This window comes from Chrysoperla carnea, chromosome 1, assembly GCF_905475395.1.
Source record: "Chrysoperla carnea chromosome 1, inChrCarn1.1, whole genome shotgun sequence".
NCBI lineage: Eukaryota > Metazoa > Arthropoda > Insecta > Neuroptera > Chrysopidae > Chrysoperla > Chrysoperla carnea.
In genome coordinates this window covers 48,515,451-48,540,982 of record NC_058337.1, presented here as the reverse complement: position 1 = coordinate 48,540,982, position 25,532 = coordinate 48,515,451, and the positions used below count along the sequence as shown (strand labels likewise).

The 25,532-nt window shown below is 28.2% G+C and overlaps 1 protein-coding gene across 1 annotated transcript; it reads left to right on the top strand.

The window, feature by feature from the left end:
* Window positions 1–737: 737 nt before the first annotated feature.
* Window positions 738–24,917, top strand: LOC123305959. The gene is made up of 5 exons (XM_044887801.1): window positions 738–793; window positions 18,823–18,858; window positions 20,269–20,536; window positions 24,545–24,701; window positions 24,776–24,917. Exons 3-5 carry the CDS (start codon window positions 20,298–20,300, stop codon window positions 24,800–24,802), a joined length of 423 nt encoding a protein of 140 aa, XP_044743736.1. The 5' UTR covers window positions 738–793; window positions 18,823–18,858; window positions 20,269–20,297; the 3' UTR covers window positions 24,803–24,917.
* The last annotated feature ends 615 nt before the right edge of the window (window positions 24,918–25,532 follow it).

Here is a 25,532-nt window from a genome sequence, read left to right as displayed (position 1 = left end):
TCTTTGTTTTGATCAGATCACTTCAATATCTGGAATCGTGTCAGGCAGGGTGCCGTGTTTTTTTGTAGCCCCCACTTGAACCGCCTGTAATTCGAAGCTTTTTCAATTTTTTTCTTTTTCAATTTTTTCGGGTGCAAAAATGATTATCATTTTCTTATAATCTTAGTTTGTAAAGTGCCAACTATTAAGATTTCTGGATCAGAATAAACCCTTAAAAAAGATATTAAAAAAATAAGAATACTTATATCGTTTTCATAAGGACAGAAGACTATTGTTATGGTATTTATTCTTGAGCGGAAGAAATCTTTGTTTGATTCCAAAAACGTGGGTAGACGTTATTTTTAATTTGATGAAAAATTAAAAACATAAATATAAACCTGATAGTAGTACACGAATCATAATTGAAATGCGTAGGGTGGCCGAATCATATAAATGCACATGGTAGGTATATAAGTATATAGTAAAAGAGCAAATCGTGGCCGCTTATTGTGTATCTGTGATATAAAAGCTCTTGTACTTTTTTAAACGGTACGAGTTTGATTACAGGTGGCTGTTGTTGTAACATCAACAACTTATAAATCATTTCTTAAAAATTAGCAAAGTTTATTTGAACTAAAGTACTTAAATAAATTTCATCATTTTAAATAAATAATTTAATTTGTGTAAAAAATAATAATTGTTTTAATTCATAATTTATTCAAAATTTTATCTTCATACAAAATGGAATCAACAATTAATACAAAATTAAATATTTTATTTTTTATCATATTTATCACGTTTAATACAGTTACAGGTGAGTGCTATTAGTTTGAAATTTTATTCAATTTCCAATTATAGAATTCCAAATATCTTTCAAGAAAAAATCTAACACATTCCCAATGGAAATTATATAACGATCTATACTTTTTCAAAAAAATTTTAAGTTTTCTCTTTAATATGGCAAGTTTTAATACTTTGCATTTTTATTCAAATTTCAATTTCTAAAAACCCCAATTTTAATGTGATAGTCCTTGCTAAAAAATATGATAGAAGATTAAACATAACTTTTTGGAACTTTTCAATTTTGATTTTTACGATAGGGATTGACATAACAATAAAAAGATCTTTTAATTTTACATTTCTTTTACAAAAATAATGGAAGTATATCTCTACCGTTCAGTATATCTCAAAAATAAGAAGTTTTTGAGTCGTATGTTTTTGTAAACCGTTTTCTGTAAATGACATCTCAATTAAATTATTTACTTACCATATTCACTTATTTAAAAATTTTTTTTTCTCTTATTTTTGAAAGATATTTTATATCAAATTTTTTTGGTAATATTAATGATTCACCGTGTGCATTGTATCCAGTTTTAGTTTAAAAAATAAATTTTGTAGTTGGGGGTAGAAAGTATTTGAAAACTTTGATTTTCATATTTCTGATTAAAAATTCCTGTTTAAGTGGTAAAAGCAAAAATTATGTTCGTCGATTTTATTTTTGAAAAGCCAAAGAATATAAAAGTAGTAACTCTTTGCAATAAATATAGTACCTATAGCAAATATGCGAAGGCAAAAACCTCATAGTCCGGAATGTTGTTAATTCTTAATGTCAAAGTTAATTCTTAATTCTTAATGTCAAAGTGTCTTTTGTTTGACCCTAGAATACTTTCATTTGAATTTCGGATACGTCCCGAAATTCGTAAAGGTGTGGTATCCCTAAAATATAAAAATAAGAAGTGGAATTATTTTCCATTGAAGTACGAATTAAAAATTTTTATAAATTCATTTCATTATTAAATATGAAATTAATTGATTATAGCTTCCATTTCTCCAACATAATTTGTAATAAATTAAACTGGTTTAAGAATATTGTTCGTATAGAGCTGTTTCTCCTATTTAATACAAAATTATGTCTTTTAATTATTCGTACCTAATTTTGACCATTATCTGAACATACTGTTACAGAAAGAAACTAATAAAATCAATTGATCGAGATTTTTCTTGGTTTTAAAATCATGCTGGTCAAAATCGTTAGTAGGATGACGTCTTTATTGAAAATGTAAAAATATTTATGGGAAAGCGTCAAACAATGCTTCTGGCATGTATGTAGGAACAGCAAATTAATGAATTCTATTTTAACATAATTTACAGTAAATTTTATGTTCAAATAAGCTCCGCAGCAACACACTTTAAATTTTTATAAGAACTATTCATCCCACTAGATACAGTACTCAATTTTCATTAATTACGTTAAAGTTTTGCATTTGTTAATTGAAACTTTGAATGGATGTTTTACTGAAAATATAATATTCAGAGAATCATTTGTAAAAAAAAAAAATTAAGTAAAATATGCATTCATTCTTATTGAAAATTTCAGACTGATCACGATTGTGACGCTAAAAATTTTTCCCAGAAGGTAAGATTCTCTCAAAAAATGCTATAAAAATCGAAGTGTAGATAGTTCCTTTTTTGGATTTTTTCCAAAGTTTGTTATCTTAAAAGCTGCTATTCTTCTCCTAAATATCCTTTTAGGGAGCATTATTTTAAAATCTAAGGTATTTTCTTATGTAATTACTGCACTATATACTGATTGAATATTGATGAAAATTATATTTAAAAATTTGCTCGTTTTTTGTTCTCGAAACGGAGTGATGGTACACCTATATTTTTCACAATTTTAGCAGGGTGATTCAAGTTATAACAGCAGGACTTTGGTAAAGATAAAGAATATTTTTGTGTGTTCTTACGGAAAGTTTTATTTGTTATAATAATTTCACGTGATAAAATATGCAAATTTCATACTTTTTACAGCGTGATTTTGTAGTAGTTTTAAGTTTTGAACTTTATTATACCATGTATATATATGAAATATACATAGTATATTAAGTTTAGTCCCAAGTTTGTAACACTTAAAAATATTGATGCTACGAAAAATTTTTGGATATATGTATTCATAAAATCACCTAATTAGTCCATTTCCGCTTGTCTGTCTGTCAACACGATAACTCAAAAGCGAAAAGAGATATCAAGCTGAAATTTTGAGAAGTGCTTAGGACGTAAAAAGTGAGGTCGAGTTCGTAAATGAGCAACTTGGGTCAATTGGGTTTTGGGTCTGTAGGACCCACCTTCTAAACCGTTAAAGATAGAAAAAAAGTATAAATGTAAAAATATTCCTTATAAAAAATAAACAACTTTTGTTTGAAAATTTTTTTCGTAAGCATCACTGTTTACCCGCGAGGGCGCAAATAAGGCGCAATCAGTTATTTATGTGTGACATGCATGTATGTGTAATGGGACAATGTAATCAACACTGTCTATACAAGGTATTTCAACAATTAATTCAGTTAATTGTCTGTTTTAACTTGTTTTTATATACTTTACATACACATATCAAGTTTTTTAAGGGGGGTTGCAAGAGGCTGAGATACCGAAAAAACTAATAACATTGTTTGTGTTTTTTTTTAACAGAGTATTTTATTTAATAATATTTTTAAACTTATTGTACATTATAAAACATTATTCTAAAAATATTCTGCTACATAGAAAAATATTAAAAATTCAGTCAGTGGTGGTGCTGAGAATCAAGCCACTTCCAAAAAAAAATTTTCCAAGCGGTAGTCAGGATAACTCATGATTGCTTCATCTAAAATTATAAAACTTGAGATATTTCTTTGGCAAAATAACAAAAATATTCATTTTTGAACTATTGGTGAAGTTGCAATAAAAAAACTCTTATTTTTAAAAAAGGTTTGGATACCGTGATTAAAGTTTGATACATTATTGAAATAGAAAAAGAAATGCATGTAAAAATACAGGAATAAAAAAGAGATAAATTGGCAGTACATAGTCGGTGTGGTACTGAAGTCGTGTGAGTACTACCCCTGTAGTCCACACGATTAACTTGTCAAAGGGGGAAAAAACATTAAAAAAAGGTCTTGTTAGCCTTTATAAATTATTCTTCGAACATGTACTACAGCTTATGCTGGAACGATCATTATCTCCATAGATAAATGATGTGTTTTATCTACTTTTCAGATTCTGTTTATTCAGTTTTTTCCAGTTTTTTTATTACCATTAAAAAACAACTCAACCAATTCTCTTTCAGTTTTTAAATACGCGTCGAAGAAGCCAAGTCACGTGTTAATGTCATAACTGGTTCGCGAGATACTCGAGGAGAAAGAATTCGAACGAACATGCGAACATACGAACATACGCACATACGTACACACACATACAGACATCACATTGAAAAGTTTCGGATTCGGATATTGCGGCCTTGAAACCGCGGAAATATGTAAAACTGGAGATTTTCAAAGAGGCAAAAACCAACACAGCCTTTCGGCCGTCATTTATTTGGTTTTCGAAAATTTCGAAAATTTTCGAAAGTATTTTCAAGAATTTTTGTCTATTTTTCGAGAATGTTTCCAAAGAGCACTAGTTGAAGCTATCTGAAAATTTTCATCTCTCTATCTTTAATAGTTTTGGAGAAAATGGACACCAAAAATTTGGTTCTAATTTGCGTCCTGATGGATAAATAGTGATGTTTACGAAAAAATGTCCCAAACAAAAGTTTCTTATTATGATATAATGAACATTTATATTTAATCTTTTGTTCTACTACAAAAGGCTAATAAGATGAGTTCTACGGGCTCTAATTGACCTATGTTGCGCATTTACGTGCTTAGCCTCACTTTTTAACGGTCGGACAACTGGAAATAGACTAATTAGGTGATTTTATGAATCTACCAAAATTTTTGTTCGTAGCATTAATATTTTTAAGCGTTACAAACTTGGGACTAAACTAAGTATATCTTGGTATATATCACATATATACAGGGTATAAAAAGTCATTAGGACTTTTCTATTTACAATTCTTTTCTATATATTATCGTATTGTACTAATGTGGTAAGTTTGAACTATTTTGAAGATAAGTAAACAGGAGCTCAAAATAAATCAAGCTAGATAGAAATAAATTTCAAGTTTTCCGTTATTAAAAAAAAAAATCTATTTCTGCCTGTCAGATTCAAATTATAATGAAATTTTCTTCGACTCTACGTCATAACTATCATAGAAACAGTTCACACAACATTTTGAATTAATGCTTATGCAACTTTTGTGGGCTGAAATTTTTTTTATACAGATATCAGACACATTTTAAACTTTATTTCAAAATCCTGCATAAACCGAAGACACCAGTTACTTCTTGAAAAATTCCTAATATCGGTGATTAGAAATATTTTGAAAAGTGAAAATAGGAAAACTAAGTTGATAGAATATTACTACCTAGTAATAATTATTGACCAACAAACAATCCCATACGTTCAATATTGAGTATTTCCAGATTTCTGTAACTGTCAATTTGAATATTATTTATAGATTGATTTTTATCAAATTGATTGAATCTCGTTGAAATATTGATGGTATAGGTACTGTCTATTTTTATTATACATGTACTAAGAGCTGGACTTGCTTAATTGATCGTGTTCTTTACATGAAATTTCATATGAGGAAAGGTGGGCTTAAAATTACGCTATTATTTCGTTATACAGAAGTTCTGTAATATTCGTTATACAAACTTGGGACTGAACTTAGTATACCTTGATATATTTCATATATACATGGTATAAAAATAGTAACCATATATTAAAAAATTAAGACAATATTATTACATATCTAATTTATAGAAGTTTTGAATCGAAGCTCATTATACAGGGTGGGTCAATTTAATCTATAATGACTGAAACAAAGGTTCCTGAGTTTGATGGTGAACATCATGTTCTGACATCAAATTGGAATCAGTTCTTCGGATTTCTTTAAAGACCCTAACAGGTTAGAGATAGAGTAACACTTTAAATTATAAAGTTGTAAATCATAAAAAAACAAACAATTTTTGTTTAAAACATTTTTTTCGAAAAACGTTACCTTAAAAGAGGAAGAACTTAAAACAATGTCATTATTACAATCGAAAGAAAATCCGTTTAAAGTTAAAGATTATCGATAATTGCTGGTCAAAGTCATGGACACAGGCGAAAAGTCCTTGACAACTTTTGCCTAAAGCATTTTCCGTAATTGTTTCCTTTCGATTGAATGCAATAATGACATATTTTTAAGTGGTATTGTCCTCCGAAAGCTGCCGCTTTGTGAAAAATGGTTTAAAATCTAAATTTTCTATTAGAGAAACCCGAAGAACTTAGTCAAAGCTGATGTCAGAACATGATGTCCCCCATAAAACTCGGAAACTTTTGTTTAGGTTATTTTTTGATTAGATAACTACAATAGGAGGTATTAGTCATTAGAACGATGCACCTTGTATATAGACCATTTTAGTTGGCATTTCATTGATTTTTTTACGTGTTAAATGTACAAAAATCGAAAATATTCTTACAAATACTATTTAAATAATATACTAGTAATTATAAAGGATCATTTCTACACATAAAAGATTTTTATTCTGTGATTGACATTGTATTTTTTTCATTTTTGTGACAGCTTTTGATTTTTTATTAAAAAAAGTAAAAAATTGGACTAAAATTAAATTTTTGTCGGAATGTCATTTGGAACATTTCAATTCCTGGACAGAGTATTCCAAGGAATTGATATTATACGTACGAATTTATCAATTATTTTCACCCTAACTCGTTCCCTAATAAAAAAACAATTATCTATTATCTACCATTGCATAATTATCACGACACACACGTGATTCACCAAAATCACATTCAATTTGTTTAAATATTTTTTCATGATTTTTTTTTTTGTATTTAATATTTAAACAACAAATAGCATTTTTAAATATTAAATAAATAAATAAATGCATGTTTAATTTTATTATTTTAAGTATATGGGGTGTTCTCTAATGAACGTAATTAGAAAAACAGTTATATGGAGTATACAATTTTTAGTTAAATATCCTTAGTTCCGACTTGACATTGGGTTTCGTGAAGTATGATCTCTAATTCAGGCATGGGCGAGTTATTTTAAGTCGAAGTCACCATTGTTATAAATTTATTGTGTGCCATAAACTTTATTGTGTGTGTCTCTTTATCCAAGTCCGCATTGCTCATAGAGGTGGAAGATAGACGGGTATACGACTTTTCTACCTATCTCAGTTTCTCTTATAGTAATGCGATAGGTAGAAAAAAAATGTTGTCTCTCTGTCTTACTCGTAGTTTTGGTTTACACTGATTAGGTTGTCACTGTCTTACTCGTATTTTAGATACAGAAGTATGAGCGACTTCTCTAAGCCACGTTTGCCCATGCCTGCTCTAATTCGATTAATGTAAGTACAATCCATTTCATTTATTCATTTACTAGCTTTTGTCCACGGTTTCGCTCGTGATAATGATTTATTTCAATGTATTCCATAAATGAAATAAAAAAGTGATTCAGTATACTTTTCTCTCAATCGCTTGTGATCATGATTCATTTAGAGATCCAACCTTTACTTTACTTATCCCCTCTATATACTGCAATATACACAATGTCAACTTTGAAGACCCAAATGCTACCCGTTGGAAACTAAGGCGGCATTCGATGATGTATTCTTAAACCATGAGCACATAAATAAATTTGAACAATCCTACCTTAAAAAATAACAAAGTTTCATATCAACTTTAACCTCCTATTTTAGAACTTTGAACAAAGAATTTTTCGAAAATAGTAAGTAATGCAGTAAACTTTTCTTTTGAACAATGAGCTCATATATCATTCTTTGCAATTCTAACTTCAAAATTGATAAAGTTTTACGCAAACTTTCAACCCTATTTTGAACCCCTTACGGGATAAATTTTAAATAATACCTTCAATACAAGAAACGGTGAATGGGTGATCGTCACCCATCAGATAATTTTAATCAATTTTTTTCCGTGAAAGCAAGCCAAAACCGTCACTTTCTTAATTAAATTATCTTTTCCCTGATACCAAATTCGATTGGTCAATATAGGCAACTACATCGATCTGTTACTCAATCCAAATTGATATCAGAAAAAATATAATTTAATTACGAAAATAATGATATAGGCTTGTCTGTAAAAAACCATTCTTGGAAAAAATTGGTTAAAATTAATTTCATTAAAAATAACCATGAACTTTTCGTTATAAAAAATATAACAGTAGTGTTCAAAAATCAATAAAATTTACAGTCTTTTTTCTGGATTAAAACTGGAGTAGTGATTTTCCTTTTTTGATTATGTGTATTTATTTTTATGAATAGAATTTGGATACCAATTTCAACACTTAAAATATGGATAGGAACATAGTGTACATGAGAGGAGAGAAAATATTTAGTAGATATGTCATAGAAACATTTCTCTATTAGTGGTTCTGTATTAAATATTCTTTCTAAGATATTTAATTTTGTTACAAAATAAATTCATGATTCAATATTTCCTTTAAAAATAATTCAAATTTTTATCTTCAATGGTTAAAACCTTAAATACACAGCAGTATAGTCATTGTTTCAAATATTTCGTACAACAATTAAATAAATTTTCAGATTTTGAGTTAATAAATCATGATTCCAAACATACCGCTTGTGAGAAGAAAAATTAAATTTCTCTGTAAATATATTTAACCCACATGAATTTAAAAAAAAAACTATAATAACATGACAAACATGCATACGTTGATTTATATTTGTCTATAAAATTATTAACATGGGTTTTCCATATACAGAATTCTCATCCTCTTTTTACCCCCTTAGAGGGTGAATTTTGGAAAATCCTTTCTTATCGGATGCCTACGGCATACAAAGAACATACTCTCCAAGTTTCAGGTCTCTACGATTAGTGGTTTAGGCTGTAAGTCTATATATATAAATAAAATATTCAAATTTTTAAATAATTAAAGAAACAAAACGGCCATTGCGGTCCCAACAGCGAATTATATACTTGGTAAAATTTCAACTCACAATATTATAAGGGAAAGTCTAGTACCTAGAACCCCAAGTTTCATGGATGTGTTTTTTAAACCATGCATTAAAATTTCCATTTTGATATTTTAACTTTTTTACTTTTTTAAAAAACACATACTACACTTTCTTTTATAATATTGTGAAATATTATTAAAGTTGAAATTTTTACAATTTATATTATTTGCTGTTTGGGTCGCAATCAAAACTGCTACGGGTCGCCTGTTGGACAGATCTGCAGTAAAGTATTAAAAAGAAACTTATTATCATGAGTGTATTGTCCAGGACATCCTATACATAATATGTATAAAATTCAAAATTATTTATCTTTTTAGATATTTTTTTTTTGTCATGAATGTATGTAGGTACTTAATCTATTATTAATATAGATAATATTTATTTAATAAAATGTTATATTCAAAAATGAATTGATGCCCGTATAATAATAGATCTAGTGTGGACAAAATAATACGAATTGGAAAGATGATAATTTTTCAGTAGTACTTTTATTCAAAAAGAATACGAGTCATTTATTTTGTACTTTTTGTCTAAACATTTGATTGCAAAATTATTGAAATTCAAACACAAAAATACTTATACCATATTACTATTTATGATATCATTATCTATCGTACTTGTACGTTTACATTAATATAAAGAATATTTTCTTCTAGGCATATAAATATCACGAGTATGACAATGTACATGCGTTCAGCAATGCATCTAAGTTAAAGGTATTATAGATGTTATATGAAGTGACTTGTATCGTGTCTTATCTGTTGTATTGTAGTTCATCTATTCAACTAAGAAACTCCAACCGTCTTACAACTGTCACTATTAAATTCGTTACTTTCACTCACAAATTAGTGATTTAAAATTTCACTTATAAATTAGTGAAATATATTTCCATTCATCAATTAGTGAATCTTATTTTCACTGATGAATTAGTGATTTCTTTGTTAACTGAATCATTCAGTGAATTTTCACTAATTCTAGGTTGCTGGATTTCAACTACAAAAATTAGTGAAATTTCACTGTGATTTAGTGAAATTTCACTAATTTAATTTTAGAGAGATCAAAAACGATATCAAAACTTAATTCAAAGCTTTTCCTTAAATAAAACAGGCTGTCAGAAATACAAGAGCATGAAAAGCATCATCTGATAGGCGGTTTCTTATTTTAGTGAAAATGTTTCCCGATAACGAGAAAACACGCTCATTCTCCGGCGATGTTGGCTTCATAGTCATTACAGCTTTGTACATTTCAAGAGTTCGTTCCCCAGTAGACACAAACAACTGAATTTTTTTTTTAATTTCTATAGTTATGTGAGTGTGACTGGTTTTTTCTGTAGTTTAAGCTGTCTGAATAGCCTTTAATTTGAGTTTCGATATAATTTATTATCTATGTGTTAAATGCGTGTTTTTTTAGTTACTTAACGCACGTAATTGATTTTTCGAGATATCGATTTTTTATTCCGTCTCGACTACTGAATAATTTCTCGAGAATTATCGAGCAAAAACTCTACTGAGCATATACCAACATCACGGTGTAAGAGATATTGATTTAGCTGTTTAATGCATGAACAAAATAGTTAAGAAAAATTTGTAACATGAAATAAAATCAAAATTTTAATGAAAAATACTTTTTATGGGACAAGCTTATATGGCCCTAAAAAGTAGAAAATAATTTTTTCTATGAGTCACTCGTACACGATTATTTGCAAAGCTTGGAGCGCTCAATTTGAAATATCAAAAATGAATCGAAGTGCCTCATCCACTCCACTTACCTACTTATTTTTCGATTCATTCTTGATATTGAACACAAAGCTTTTACACAAAGTCGTGTATGAGTGACTCATAGAAATAAAAATTAATTTCTACTTTTTAGTGCAATAAAAGCTTGCCCTTTAAAAAGTATTTTTTATTAAACTTTTTTATTTAAGACTACAAAAAAGCTTAAATATATTAAAAAAAAATATGGTGAAATTGATCGGAAAATCAGGACCCACTTACCTTTTCATGCATTGTCATCCAAACTAAGCGTGCATGCAAAATTTCAACTGAGTCGGTTGACGATAACTGCTTCAAAATTGAAAAATACGCATGCAAGTTAAATAAAAGCTTGTAATAACAATAGAAAACAGTTGCCAATGAGATTCAATTTAGAAGTCAAGTACTATAATATGATACTAAACCTAATGAAAATATCTATAATCTGTCAATTTCATTATAATATTGTGAATTAAATAAGAAATAAAAATATATATTTAAATGTACTAAAGCAGGACAAATGATGATAAAAACATTATTCATTGTTCGAACGTCAATTTTTGGGTTACAAAGATGTTTCTACCACATATGACGTATTATCACTTTTGTGTTCCTTTTTTGCCACTGCTAGGTTTCATTCAGCTTTTTTCAAATGAATCGTTATTGACAGATATTATATACCAATTGATGTCAGCTATGTATATTGAACTTGGTTAAGATGGGAGACTATTTTTGGCCTTACGATGCCACAGACAGACACACACACACAAAAAGAGCGGTCAAACTTATAACAACCTTTATTTTTAATTCGGGAGTTAATAAAAAAGCAGATTTATTTTCTTTATATTGTAAATTTGTGTCCAAAATATTACTTTTTGTACTCCAGACCAGAAACACAGTAACATAGATTTCATATCAAATAAGTATTAATAATTTTTGATTGGAAAAAAAGAATTGGAAAAGTTGAATATTGGGAATGGGATTTACAAATAAAAGTGAAATTTACAAAATTTAAAAAACCCTTGACAAATGCGATTTAATTCTTGTAAAGCGATTTTTGGAAACTTAGCTATAAAATGTACTCCATCAAGTCGGTTCGACGTTTAGGGGCTAGGATGCTACTGAGAAGCACATAGACGAATAGATAAACACTTTAAAATTATAACACTCTTTCTTAAATCAAAATCAAAGTGATGGTCAAGAACATCAGATGAGATAAAAAGGATACTTAGAGAGCTATCATTTTTTGGGACCAATTTTTTAGAAATATTTTAATTAAAATTAAAATATTTGAGTTGGCTTTAATCTTTTGAATTATTCTTTTGAATTACCTAATTATTTTACCATTTCACTTTTCGAAATGAATTGAGCCAGGTTTATTTGACCATTCATTTCCATAGTAATTATTTATATGTTAAAATTATACGTCATGCCTTTTCCAAACTGAATTGATTTTGAAGATCATCGCCAATTTTTTAGTTTTTACACTTGAATCGCATAGCTAAGAACACTTTCCGTTCAATTATCTTTCAAATGAAACGAAAAAAATTAAATTCATCTGTTTAGGCGTTACGACGCCACAGACAGACAACACACAGTCACACATACACGCACATGGCGGTCAAACTTATACCCCTTTTTTTAGTTCGGGGGTTAAAAATACTAATTATTTATATTTTATGACAAATTTTTGAACAGATTGAATATTTTGGCATAAAAACTCCAAAAAAAATTTTTCTCACTATGGTCTTCTCTCAAATTTATATTAAATTATATTTTTAATATAGTTAATTTTATGGGTATATATATTTATGTCCAAATTGTCTAAATTGTTAACATTTAATAATCTATAATAATTTTACAATTTAACTCCCAGGGCTGTAAATATTTATTATCGATAAATAATAAAAGATTATTTCTTATAAACTAAGCAAAAGAATTAAATAGCATTGTATAAATAGTATCTTTAACATGGATTAAATACGTGATGATATATTCAATTTGTGACGATAATGGAGTAGTTTTTCAATCTCTAATAAAAAAGAAGTTTTAAGTTTGGCACAAATGTCTTTCTGGGATATGGTATTTTCTAAACGGTTTCAACCTAATTTCATATTTTTTTAAATTAGTTATTGTAGGGAATTATATTTTGGTGAGAGCACCGATGAATGTATTAGTCATATCTACTGGTAATATAATTAATTCACTATGCCCGTCGCCTCCACCAGAATAAAAGTAAAGTAATTAAAAATAATTTGTCTTCATATGTTTGTGCCCTCTTTCATTGAAATGGGTTTTTAAAAATTACTTTATGATTAGTATTTGAGATTAGTATTTCTTTTTCCAATTAATCCTTGTTTAAAAAAAATGGGGTTGTTTATGTGCTTATTATTAGGTATCTTTTTTTTAGATATTTTTTAGATGAAGATAAATACTTGTAAGGGTTAAATAAGATTTAAGGATAATTATCGTGTTTAACCCTTTAATAATTATAAAGGGTTCAATCGGGTTTAACCTTTTCTGTGTAAAAAGCTTGATTTTCTTTATAAGAAGTTGGACTAAGTCTCAATCAATTCTGCAAATTTTAGGGGAAGTTGCCCGATTATTTAAATAAATAAATGACTTCAAATGTAGGTATATTTAACATTGGTCATTTGGAAAACTATAGATGGATGATATGATTTCAGTTTTCAAAGATTTCTCCAAAACTAACCCATTGTACCCGGCTAATTAAGTATGTATGGGCACGGTACGGTAGTTGGGAAACAAAATAAAAAATATATATTTTTTCAATTTTGATGGTATTTATTATATAACTTGACAATACAAAATGAAAAGTAAGAATAAAATTTTTCGATATCTGGTGTAATTTTCCAAATATCGAAAATTGAAAATTTTGTTTAATTAGTTAGCTTTCAAAATTTCGAAAACCAAGGCAGATGTCGAAAAATTGTATTATTATTTTTCGTCTACATTCATGATGTTATAACAAAATTCATCATCGAAGTTGAAAATAAGGTACAAATAATTTTAACTTCAAGTCTAAACTTGCCTTGGCGCTCGTACTACCTTAACCTGAAAGAAATTTGTTAATTTTAAGATTAAGATAAATATTACTTAGCTCAAAATCAAAATTAACTTTCTAATTATACATGAGAGTGAATTAACAGTAAAATGAATACAATCAAAAGTTGTAAATAAAAGAAATGTTTTGTAATTTTTTGTGTGCTTCACTAAGGAATTAATTAATTTTTTTTTTTTGTTTTCTTTAACGAAAAATATGCTCTATTTAAAGCATATCTTTTGATTTCTTTAGCTTTAATATTTAATAATATGGTTTGAAAAAGGTCTGAAATGTTGCCCCGAATAAGTTTACATTATTCACTTTGCTTTTGTAGGCAAATGCAAAGCTTTCTTTGCCAAGCTCACAAGCTTGTAAAATCCTACACTTTAATGATAGGAAAAAAATCATGCATTTTTTTAAATTTTGTCCTCAAAAATGGGTAGATACAAATTTGTTATGCGGCATTAACGATCATACAAAATTTAAAAAAAATCATATCAGGGAATAATTCTCTTTTTACTTTCGAATTTTACTATAACAAAGCGAATATATTGACCGGTATGTAGCAAGAAAAAAGGGATTGGGACTAAAAGTAAAATTTCTAATATACTTCGATAATTTTCATTCGCGTATCCTTAGAAATATATTGATATGTATTTCTTTTGATACTCAAAAATTGATAAATGGTGTATGAATTATTGCACCTTTTGAAAATAATTATAAACAAGTTGGATTTGTCCTAAATATATAAAAATCCAGACGCCATTTGTAAATTTTGATTCAGTTTTGTATTAGTTCAAACAATTTGCAAATGTTTTAAACTGAACATTGGCAAATTGTATTTGATTCGAACGAAAAAATTCAGCTAATAATATAATGATAAGGGTAGTGTTCGGATCAGATTCCCCATCCATTTATCAGCTTTAGGCATACCAATGCCTAAAGAGTCATCGAAATGAAATAGATCTAATAATAATTAAATTATCATTAAGAATTTATGTACAATTTGTAGCAAATAAATGATGATAATTATTATTATAATTATTATTTGGACGAGTGAATTTAGAGATAATTGCGGAGATTTTGCATTTGAGGGAGCAAACTTCACAAACCAATCAATTAGTATTAAATATTCTTAGTCAGTTATTTTTTTATAGAATATTTTAATATAAACTTCAATAGCTACATTGCATTATTAATATTACTGTCTACTTATATAGATGCATTCATATAATAAATAATAATTAATAATAAAACATACGGAAATCAACATGCTGAATAAGTTTTATTCGATGATCAATGTGAATGAAAAAAATGATAGAAGTTTTCGTTTGTTTAATGTGTAATACCATATTTCGCATATTTATTTCTACTACATGTATACATTTTAATACTGATCTATTTCGCGGTACATTTGTTATGTATTCGGCCTAGTTTCACAGCATTTTTCACAAGTTTTCATTACCTCGGGCGATAAACTCTCTACCTGTTGTTAGATGTACTGACAATACAGCATCAAAAAATCTTTGAATAGATTAATTACGCTTACGCCAATTTCTATAGATGTTCCAATAAAAACGCCGGTTTTGAATTGCACGTCATTTGTACTCTCATAATTTGACTTTAAAAAGGAAATGGCCGTTCGTTAGTAGACAACTGAAGGCTACGTAAAATGGAGCGCTACAATACACAACAACGAATTATCATTGTGAAAAATTATGATCAAAATGGTAAAAATACGCACAATTATGAGTCATCGAGATGCTCTAAATAAAGCCCCTGTAAGAAGATTAATGAAAAAATTTGAGCAAACTGGGTCTGTAAATGGCGTGAAAACAGACACACGCGTTTGCGTTAGTCGCTCCACTGAAAATATGGCAACAGTGCGAGCAAATGTTGAGGAAAGTCCAACCAAATCAATTCGACATAGACCTCATGAAATTGGTGTTTCCACAACCACTATGCATCGAATCCAAAAGATTTTAAACTTCATGCGTACAAAGTTCAATTGAAGAACTGAAGCCGGGAGACCATGGGCAGTGAAGAGCATTTTTGGATGGTGATTATTCAATTCTATTCTTTAATTGGATAGTAATTATTCAACGAAAATCATTTTTGATGACGAGGCCCATTTTCATCTCGGTGGCTTCGAAAATCGACGAATGATTGTTGAGAAACAAATGTATCCTAAAAACGTCACTGTTTGATGTGCATTTTGGGATGAAGGCATCATCGGGCTATTTTTCTTCAAAAAAGCAGTTGGTCAAGCCAATTACCGTGAATGGTGTTCGTTATCGTGAATTGTTAATTAAATTTTTTAAACCAAATTTGCAAAATATGGATATCAACCGCATGTGGTTTCAATAGGATGATGCAACATGCCATACAGCCAGAGAAATTGTTGAAGATCGACGATGGCCGCCCAGATCAAGCGATTTAACTTTTTCTCTTTTTAAGTTTTTAAAGTCATAAGTTTATGTAATAAAATCCACAACGATTGAAGCCTTAAAAACGAAATTCATCGCTGTTTCACTGAAATACAGCAAAATTTATGCGCAACAATCCTTGAAAATTTCATAAAACGAGCACACCTGCACCAGCAAAGCCAAGGCGGTCATTAATCCGATGTCTTATTCTATTCATAAACCTCATGATGCGTATACTTCATTATTCAAACTTATGCCATCTTCACATTCACATTTGCTCACAGTCCCTTGATTTGACGAGAGATTTTTGGTATTTTACCAAATCGTACATTTTTTTAATTTCTTGATGAGTAAGTAGATCAAAAATACTCGCGGATATAAAACTCAAACATATTTGTAAATTGATTCCCAAGCATAGGTAATATCCTTTAGAGTGTAGGTTATAGGTGAAATTTTCGCTTGAGTTGAAAAATCACTAGATAACTTGTTTTAAAGACCTATCCAACGAGAATCTCATGGTTGGGTTTCAATAGATTTTTGAAAAAATTTTCTTCTTGTGAATAAAATTGAAATTATCAATAACTTTATCGAAAAAATCTGTCATAAAAATATGCGTTTCCATTTAAATACTTTCATTTCTTTAAATGACACAGCAATTAAAAAAATATTTTCTATTTAAAAAAAATGCATGATTGTTTGTATAAAATATAACAGCCTGTATTTAATATCATAAAATTGGAGACTCTACTAATTAGAAACGCAGATAATTATGATACTAACAAAATAACATAAAAATGAAGTAGGGTATTTCTAGGAAACAAGTAAAAAATTAAAATTAAAAAAAAAAATCGAGTTTTTTAAATAGTGTATTTTGAAAACAACATATAAGGTAGTTTTTCTTCTTGATCTTAAAATATTCAAATATTAATAATTTTTTTTTATTTAAGTAAAATTCAGCGTGAAATTAAAGTTTTTTGTATAATACAAGATCTCATATCTTGACAAGATTGTTTGCTTATACATAACAAAACAATTTATATTATCTTAATATATCTTCATCCACAATTCAATGAAATCATACTCAATTTATTTAACATATAACATTAATCGTAACTCAGGCATATAATATATATCAGTGCTGGAATTAGAAATTTGCCAGTAGTTTACAAAATAAATGGTAGACTTTCACATTTAGCATATGAATGATTTTATCTCAGTATTGTCAACAAATTTTTTATTCAGTCTAGGTCTCCATAATTGGTGTCCTAAGTAAAAAATATTTCGTGTTCGCCCTTTCAAGAGGTGGAAATCTAATAAAATTAACTTAAGATTTTAATGAGTCAAAAATTTAATTCGAAAATTTATTAACTTTACTTAAAACGTCTACAGCACCTTATGTTGGCATAATATGTATATACACAACCAAATTACTAAAGGAACCTAATTTTACCTTAATTTGAAACATCTGTATATTTGTGAAAAATCACCTTTGGAACCACAATAATTCTTTTGAAAACTTGTATTTTCTAGTTTTAGAATCCGTTACAACAAATTTGTTAAGACCATTCGAAAGCTTGTTTATTTCTTGAAAATGAGCTATAAAATCCCGTACGAGATTTTGGGACCAATAAATTTGCTTTCTAAGCAAAATTGACTCTTCTGAGAAATCTGAAAAATCCTTCGAAAACTTCAATTGCCATCTTTTAAACCCTGGCATATTGTTTTGAAAAAACTTTAATTACTCTCCCCCTTTTTGTCTTTCAAAGGGTCAAAAAACACAATTTTTCCATATTTTAGGTACAAAAATTAACAATACGGAAGCAATAATAGGCAAGTAGTATGCACATATAACGCTAGAAATTCATGTATTTTCAATTCATAACAATTCGACATATAGAAGCTTAATGTATGGACATGTAGTATGGTTTCAAAGTAATCTATTTATAGTATTCTTAGATAAAAAGGACACCTGAAACAACTGGACGTAATTTTTCTTAAACCAAATTTCGAGTAAACCATAAGGACATATTCTAAATTCAATACTTTCAACCCTCTACCTTCATAGGCGGAGAAATGCGGGAAGTTTGAGTTCTAAAATTCGATATTGTTTTAGAAAAGTCAATATTTTTGCCTGGGTTAAGTTAGTTCAATTTTGGTGGAAGCGAAAGGAAAGATCCTTTCATAATAAGTTTGAGTTCTAAAAGCCCACGTCATAAGCCAATGAATTGATGATAAATGATAATTCTATATGGGATTTGTTGTCCTATAAAACAATATCAACATACTGAATTTTATCAAAATAGCATTTTGCGGTTGAAGATAAGTTAACAAAAACGCTTTCAAAATTTCAACTATAGGATGAGTTGACTTTAGCAACTTTTACCTCGGCAAGCTTAGCAAAACCTACTTATTTTCTGCTGAAGTGCACTAAGAATCATACAGACTTTTTAGAGCACCCTATAGAATAATTTAATTTTTTTAATATTTTAAAAGTATTCTTTAAACATAATATTCGTTTTAAAGTTATATTATTTATTTTCTTTGAAAAAAAAACCTAAGTTGTAATAAATATTTACATTTGATGTAATTAGATATTGCAAAACTATTAAATAAACGTACATTTGCATACATTTATAGAGCTTTGTTTATATATAATATTTATTTCTTTTTTACAGGTTCTTGCCTAAGTTACGGACATTCTTGTTGGGGTGGTAAGCAGAAATATTACAATATTACATTAAAATATTCATTAAAAATGGATTTATTTTTAGTCATGTATATAAATTCTCTCGGCGGCTAAGAAAAAACTAGGAAGGAGATAATTTCTGTCAGTATGATAAAATGTTATAGGCAGTGCAAATAAAATAATCGTGGCAATTCAATTCAATCACCTTAAAGACGTGAAAGACAGTTACGGAAAATTACCATTGGAATTCGAGTACAAATACAAAAGAAGCTATTACAAAGTCTACTGCTGATGTCAAACTTTCTAAATCAAACAAAAATTGTTCATACCAAAGGGGAGTATTTCATATGCACCTTAAATTAAACTTTGATCTTCAAGGTCAGTTAAAGGTCAGCTTGTTTTCGTTATCGGTAAGAGACAGAAAGTTTCAGTTTTTCCTTATAAAATCTCTTTCGAATAAAACGTACATTGGCTTGATTGAAATAAATCTATTAAAATCGTTAAATTTTGTATCCAAAATGTAAAGTGTTTCGGACAAAAAGTTCCCGTTTTTTATAAGGAACAACTTTCTAATTTAAAGTGATATTCTATCTCTCTACTTGTGAAGAAGTAAAGTAGACCTTTAACTTTACTTGAAAGTCCAGGTCCAGATACAAGGGGTGTATGAGGGGTGAACGGTGCCCGTCTTTGATATGAACAACTTTTTCTTAAAAAATTGTTCTGTATCTGACTAACCTTGGAAAAAAAATTTCATTAAAAGGAAACGATTTTGAGGCATAGTGAATGCTAAGACGATATTTTATGCTAAGGAAGCCCGAGATTTCTGTGAAAACCAAAAGTTTGTGAAATTTCGCCTTACATGGTAGAATTTTTACATTTTTGATCGTTAGTGGATATTAAAACATATAAATATTATTGTAACTAAACAAATATGAAATATTCCCATCAGATTTGGCAATTTCATAGATTTAATTTTTAGGTTCGTTAAATAGACCTGGTCTAAAATTCTGTCAAAATTTTTAATACAATTTCACACCATTACAAACTTAAGAAACATGAAAAAGGCATTTACGCAACTTAATCAAAAAACAAAATGGATCAAAATTGTCTAACATAGAAGTTCAAATCTATTTTTATTTTGCTTAAAGGAAAATAAAAAGCGTTTTTGAATTTTTTAAAAGCGTTTATAATTAAAATTTTTTTATAAATACTTAAGAAGTTATTACTATTAACAGAAAAAAACACTTGTAAGGAACAAGGGACAAAGGACTTTTAAGGGCCACTTTCAGTTTGACTACCGTGAATCAAATAAAATTGAATTGCACTCGTTTACTATTTTATCAGCCGACAGAGACTCTTTCGCCATTTTTCGTTATTTAAAAAGTAACTATATTTATTTTACAATGTATTATTTATCATTGATATAATTTTTTAGCACACGGTAAACGATCGAATGTCAATCAAATGGATAATAATGGAGGTATTGATCAAAAGAGTATTGAATGGTTCTTATCAAAATTGGACAGATCTATGGTAAAACCGAATGACGTTATAACATCCGATGGTTACCATAAAATAAAAACATTACGACGAAATTTTGATGTTGATGAAAAACTGAATAATTTTGATGATACAAGTATAATTTCTGAACCATTTTTAGTGAAAGATATTCTTCGAGATGAAACTCATCCTTTTGATATGATGTAAGTAGTGTTTATGACATGTAGAAAATATAAAATATGTTTTATCGTTTTTCAACCTTTTTAACGCCTGTGATCTTACACATTTTATGAAATGATTACATTCTCTATTGTTTATCTATATCTATAATAATTTATATAATAAAATAAAATGTGTGCCTATATACGTTTGGCTGTATAACGTGTAACCTGTAACGTAAACTTTAAACATTCATGTTGCCTTGAACAAATAATTTCATATTTGAAACAATTGTATAAGCTTTTAGTGTAAAATATTGCTCAAAAAGTTGGAAATTTACGTTTTTAATTTTCAAAATAAATAAATTTAAATTTGAAAATTTTTGGCTAAACATTGTCGGTGTGGCACTGAAGTCGTGTAACTGCGCCTTCATAGATTATTCTTCAACCCGGTACTACAGCTTATGCTGGAACGATCATTATCTCCATAGAAAAATGATGTGTTTTAAGAATTTTCAGATTCTGTTTATTCAGTTTTTTTTCCGGTTTTTTTTCTACCAATAAAAAACGGCTCAACTTATTTTGCTGAAAACTCAAGTTCTTAAATACGCGATTACGCATCGAATAAGCCCAGTCACGTGTTAATGTCATTACTGGTTCGTGAGATAATCGAAGCGAAAGAATCCGAACGAACATACGAACATACGCACATATACGTACACACACACACAGACAGACATTACATTGAAAAGGTATGATTCGGATATTACAGCCTTGAAACCTCGGAAAAATGTAAAACTGGAGATTTTCAAAATCTCACTAACACTAACTTCCTCTGGAAAGTTAAAAATTAAATATTGTTTTAGAAAAGTCAACGTTTTTGTCTGGCTTAAGTAAGTTCAATTTTGGTAGAAGCGAAAAAAAAAGATCCTTTCGTAATAAGTGTAGTTTTTTTTTATTTGTATTACAATTTTTTTTCCTACATGTGGTAAACGTATATGAATGGCATCATTAATTTTACGTACAGAAAATTGTTTCCCGCAAAAATTGTTCTTTTTAAAAGAGAACATCTCATAAGCTCCTTGGATTGAATCTTGACCGTTAAGGTCAGATATAGACAAACTTCATAGTCTATGGTAAGATATAGGAGATCGTTTTGAATTAGAACAATTTTCCCACTTAAAAAAACTAATATTTTTTGTTTGATATTCAATTTCTGCCGAATTTATTTATATATTTGAAATAAATGTTAGGGTTTTATATAGAACAACTTTTTAATTTAAAGTGATCTTCGATCCTCTTATCAGCAATGAAAAGGAGTTGATCTTTAATTAAATTCGAAGATTGTGGTCTAATCCAAGATAATTATAAGATTATTTTGATTACTCTGAGATTACAATGATACGCTAGAATAATTTAGTAGAAATATTTTTCTGTAACTAACTTGTCTTTAAAAAAAATACTATATTAAAACGCTGTGTATATTCTTATATCTTTTTAGGTGTAAACTTTTGGACGTTATAGGCACTGTTCTCGGTGATTGTAGAATTGGTTACCCTTACGAAATTTGACTTTACCACTAAGTTTGGTTATTGGGGTTTAACTCATGCCTTGTATTTTAAGCTTTTCAATGATATTCAGTCTTCATGTCAAGAACATATATTTTAAGGCTATATATGCCCATGGCTAAATTTAAGGCGCCTATCTGGGCAGGGTCTAGTCATCGGTCGTTGCGTACTTTGTACTTTGCATCAGAATTTCTAAGTGACTGAAAACAATTGAAATTGTTCAATTGATTGAAAACAAAAGGCAAAAAATTGGAAACAAGAGACAGCCTGATGCGTAGTTGAATGTACGCAACGACCGATTTGCCCAGGTAGGCGCCTCTTGTCCAGCTATCCTTTTCACTTAGTTTTACGTCCTTAATATATATGTTCTTGCTTCATGTACTGCAAATTCCAAATATATTACGAACGGAAACAAAATAAAACTTAAAACTTTTTAAATATTGAGCCCGTTTAATCACTTTTGGCCTAGCTTTTTTCAAATTTTTATCTTAAAGATTTTTATCTTAAATTAGAAAACTGCAAATTTCAATTAAAAAAACATCAATTTATTTTTTATATCATTAATGAAGAAAAATTAAAAAATTAAGTTTTGTAAAAGAGACATCGAATGAGGTGATAGCTTTAGAACTTCTCTAGAAGCTGGTAGGCTACTCATTCGTTGTACATGCCTCCACTTCTAAGCCTTCACGTTATGAAATTTTGTCATTTCCAGTCAGAAAAAAGAAATATACTGGTACATTTTGTAAGCTAATTTTCAAGAAATTACCAAAACATAATAATATGTATTTGGCAACCCTAATGTAAAGTAAACACTTGTTAAATTTGGTTTTATTCATTTTAAAATTGTATTTGACGTTTATTGATCTCTAGACACACTACAATAAAAATATTATTAGTAGTTTAAAAGTAATCAATCATTCTTCTTCGTGTATATTTCATAAATACAGAAATTTCATAAAAACATCACAGCATAAAATTATTATAAAGTTATTATTTGAAACCTTTTTAGATAAATAATTCTCAAGAGAAAATGAGGAACTTGATTAGTCAAACTAAAATACCTACAAACTTTCAATTTAATACTTATTCTACTTTAGAAATTCAAAATGTATCAAACATATTTGCATCTATAAACCTTATCAACAATTTTAATTTATGATGTATGGATAAATATTTGATAACTGGACTAAAGAGGTTTCAAGCATTATTCCGTAACTTCAATATTTAAACTCAGAAGTAATAAGATTTATTACTTCAATATTTAAATTCAAGTTTTGAACTTTGATATAATATTTGATGCATATTTTCACACACTTTGTTAATTTTGGTTTTAAATTATCCAAACAGCTTAAAACCAGCATTGCCAGTAGTCACATTTCCTGAATCATAAGTCTTTATTACAATACTTATAGTCATCATCAGTATGCTTTAGTCGATAATTATTATCCAGAGAGGTATGTTACTTGTCGCTAATATGTTTCACATGAAACAATTACCAAATTAGCTCTTACAAGTTTGTATAAAATAAATTCGACTGTTATTCCGGAAGAAAAATTACGACTAAAGAATTCATATAATAATGAACACGATAACTCAAAAATGAAAAGAGATATCAAACTGAAAATTATAGCGTGCTCAGAACGTAAAAAGTGAGGCTAAGTTCGTAAATGAGCAACATAGGTCAATTTGGTCTTGGGTCCGTATGACCCATCTTATAAACTTCTTGAGATAGAATAAATTTTAAAGGTAAAAAATGTTCCTTATAAAAAAATAAACTACTTTGGTTCAAATGTTTCTTCGTAAACGTCAAATTAAGACAAAACTTTGGTGTCCATTTTCTCCAAAACTATAAAAGATAGAGAGCTCAAAATTTACAGGTAGCTTCATCTAGTGGTCTTGTAAAACATTTTCGATAAACGAAAAAAAGAATGCTAAAAAATATTTTCGAAATTTTCTAAAAGCAAATAAATAATAATTGTGTAGGTTTTTTAGACTCTTCTAATTTATAAAAAAAATGCACTGATATTAAACTCTTTCTATATAGGATATTTCAACAATTAGCTCAGTCAATTGTTTGTTTTCACTTGTTTTAAATGTGATTGCTTTTACATTTTAAAGCATTTAAGAAATCATCACTCTTTCCCTTTTGGAATATGATTAAAATGTTTGCGTAAAAGACGATATTTTGCCCAAAATGATGAGCCTTGATAATAATATTAATCTTAACTTAAATATTAAGTTGAAGTAAACTTGAAGGAAAATTATTAAATAAATGGGCTAGAATTTCCATTTGATGAAACCACAATAATTTATATAAAATCCAGATCATTTTTCTGATTCAGTTTTCAGGTTAAATACAAAAAAAAATTTTCAAGAAATGTGTTTTAAAAAGTTTAACGAATAAAACATTGAAATATTTTTTGTTTTCAATTTAATGCCAAATAAAACTAGGTTATAAAATTTTAATATAAAATTTAATTTACAGGTCCAATCAAAAATACAATGACGAAAAACTAGCCATAGGACCGGCTGTCTCAGCTGAAGAAGTATTAATTGATCGTTTAAATAAACGAAAACATCAAGATCGAAAGCAGAATTGGCAAATTTTACGAAATAATGTCGAACCATCAATTTTAATCTCTGTAAATAATTAAAATTTTTACGATTAATAAAAATATTTCAACTATTTAATATTTTTTTATCAAATTTGTTTTAGGAAGATGATGTAAGAAATTACACATAAATATGAAAAAACAAAATTTTTTTTTTCAAATCAAAATAATTAGATATATATAAAAAAATACTGTAAATGTAATTTTAATTTTCAAAAATGTAAATGTTTTAATATAACTGGCTGGAAAAACATGTTACATAAATTATTCAAAATAAATACCACTTATTAATAAATTTATTTTCTTTTTCTGATATATTTGTACATAATAAAATTAAGTCTCTTCGTTTCGAAATTATAAGTTGCTGTAGAAAATTCCTTCGATTCTTACTTATTTTATCAGAAAAGTGAGATTAATTATACATACAATTTCATAATAAAATTCATATCATAATAAAATTGGTCCAAATGGTTGCATAATCACTGGATAATATTTAGTGAGAGTGAAAGAATTTTGTAGGAGTACAATTGGGGCACATATATAAGTATAATACGTATGAAGTGAATATTCTTTTCAGGTCAGTGTAAGTGAAATGGAAATCAGTCACTAGAATCGAACTTTTGTATACTAGATGGTTAAACATCAGGAGTTTATGGACAATTTCTTAATGCATTTAAAATCTGGAAATAAATAACTAATCCTGAATTCATCAAAGAAATTGTTTATCACATACTTGAATAGTAAAAGTACTTCTCGGTCGTACCCCTATCTGGACTCTCATGCGCTATTGAGAATTAATGCAATTGATGACCAATATGATGTTATTTATGAAGAATATTATAATATTATTTGATAGAAAAT

What these genes read in the sequence shown, in the direction of transcription:
- LOC123305959 (XM_044887801.1), top strand. Translation starts at nt 20,298, where the DNA reads ATGGATAATAATGGAGGTATTGATCAAAAGAGTATTGAATGGTTCTTA. An exon ending in ACTCATCCTTTTGATATGAT is followed by an intron (nt 20,537 to 24,544) that starts GTAAGTAGTGTT and finishes TTTAATTTACAG; the next exon opens with GTCCAATCAAAAATACAATG. An exon ending in AACCATCAATTTTAATCTCT is followed by an intron (nt 24,702 to 24,775) that starts GTAAATAATTAA and finishes AATTTGTTTTAG; the next exon opens with GAAGATGATGTAAGAAATTA.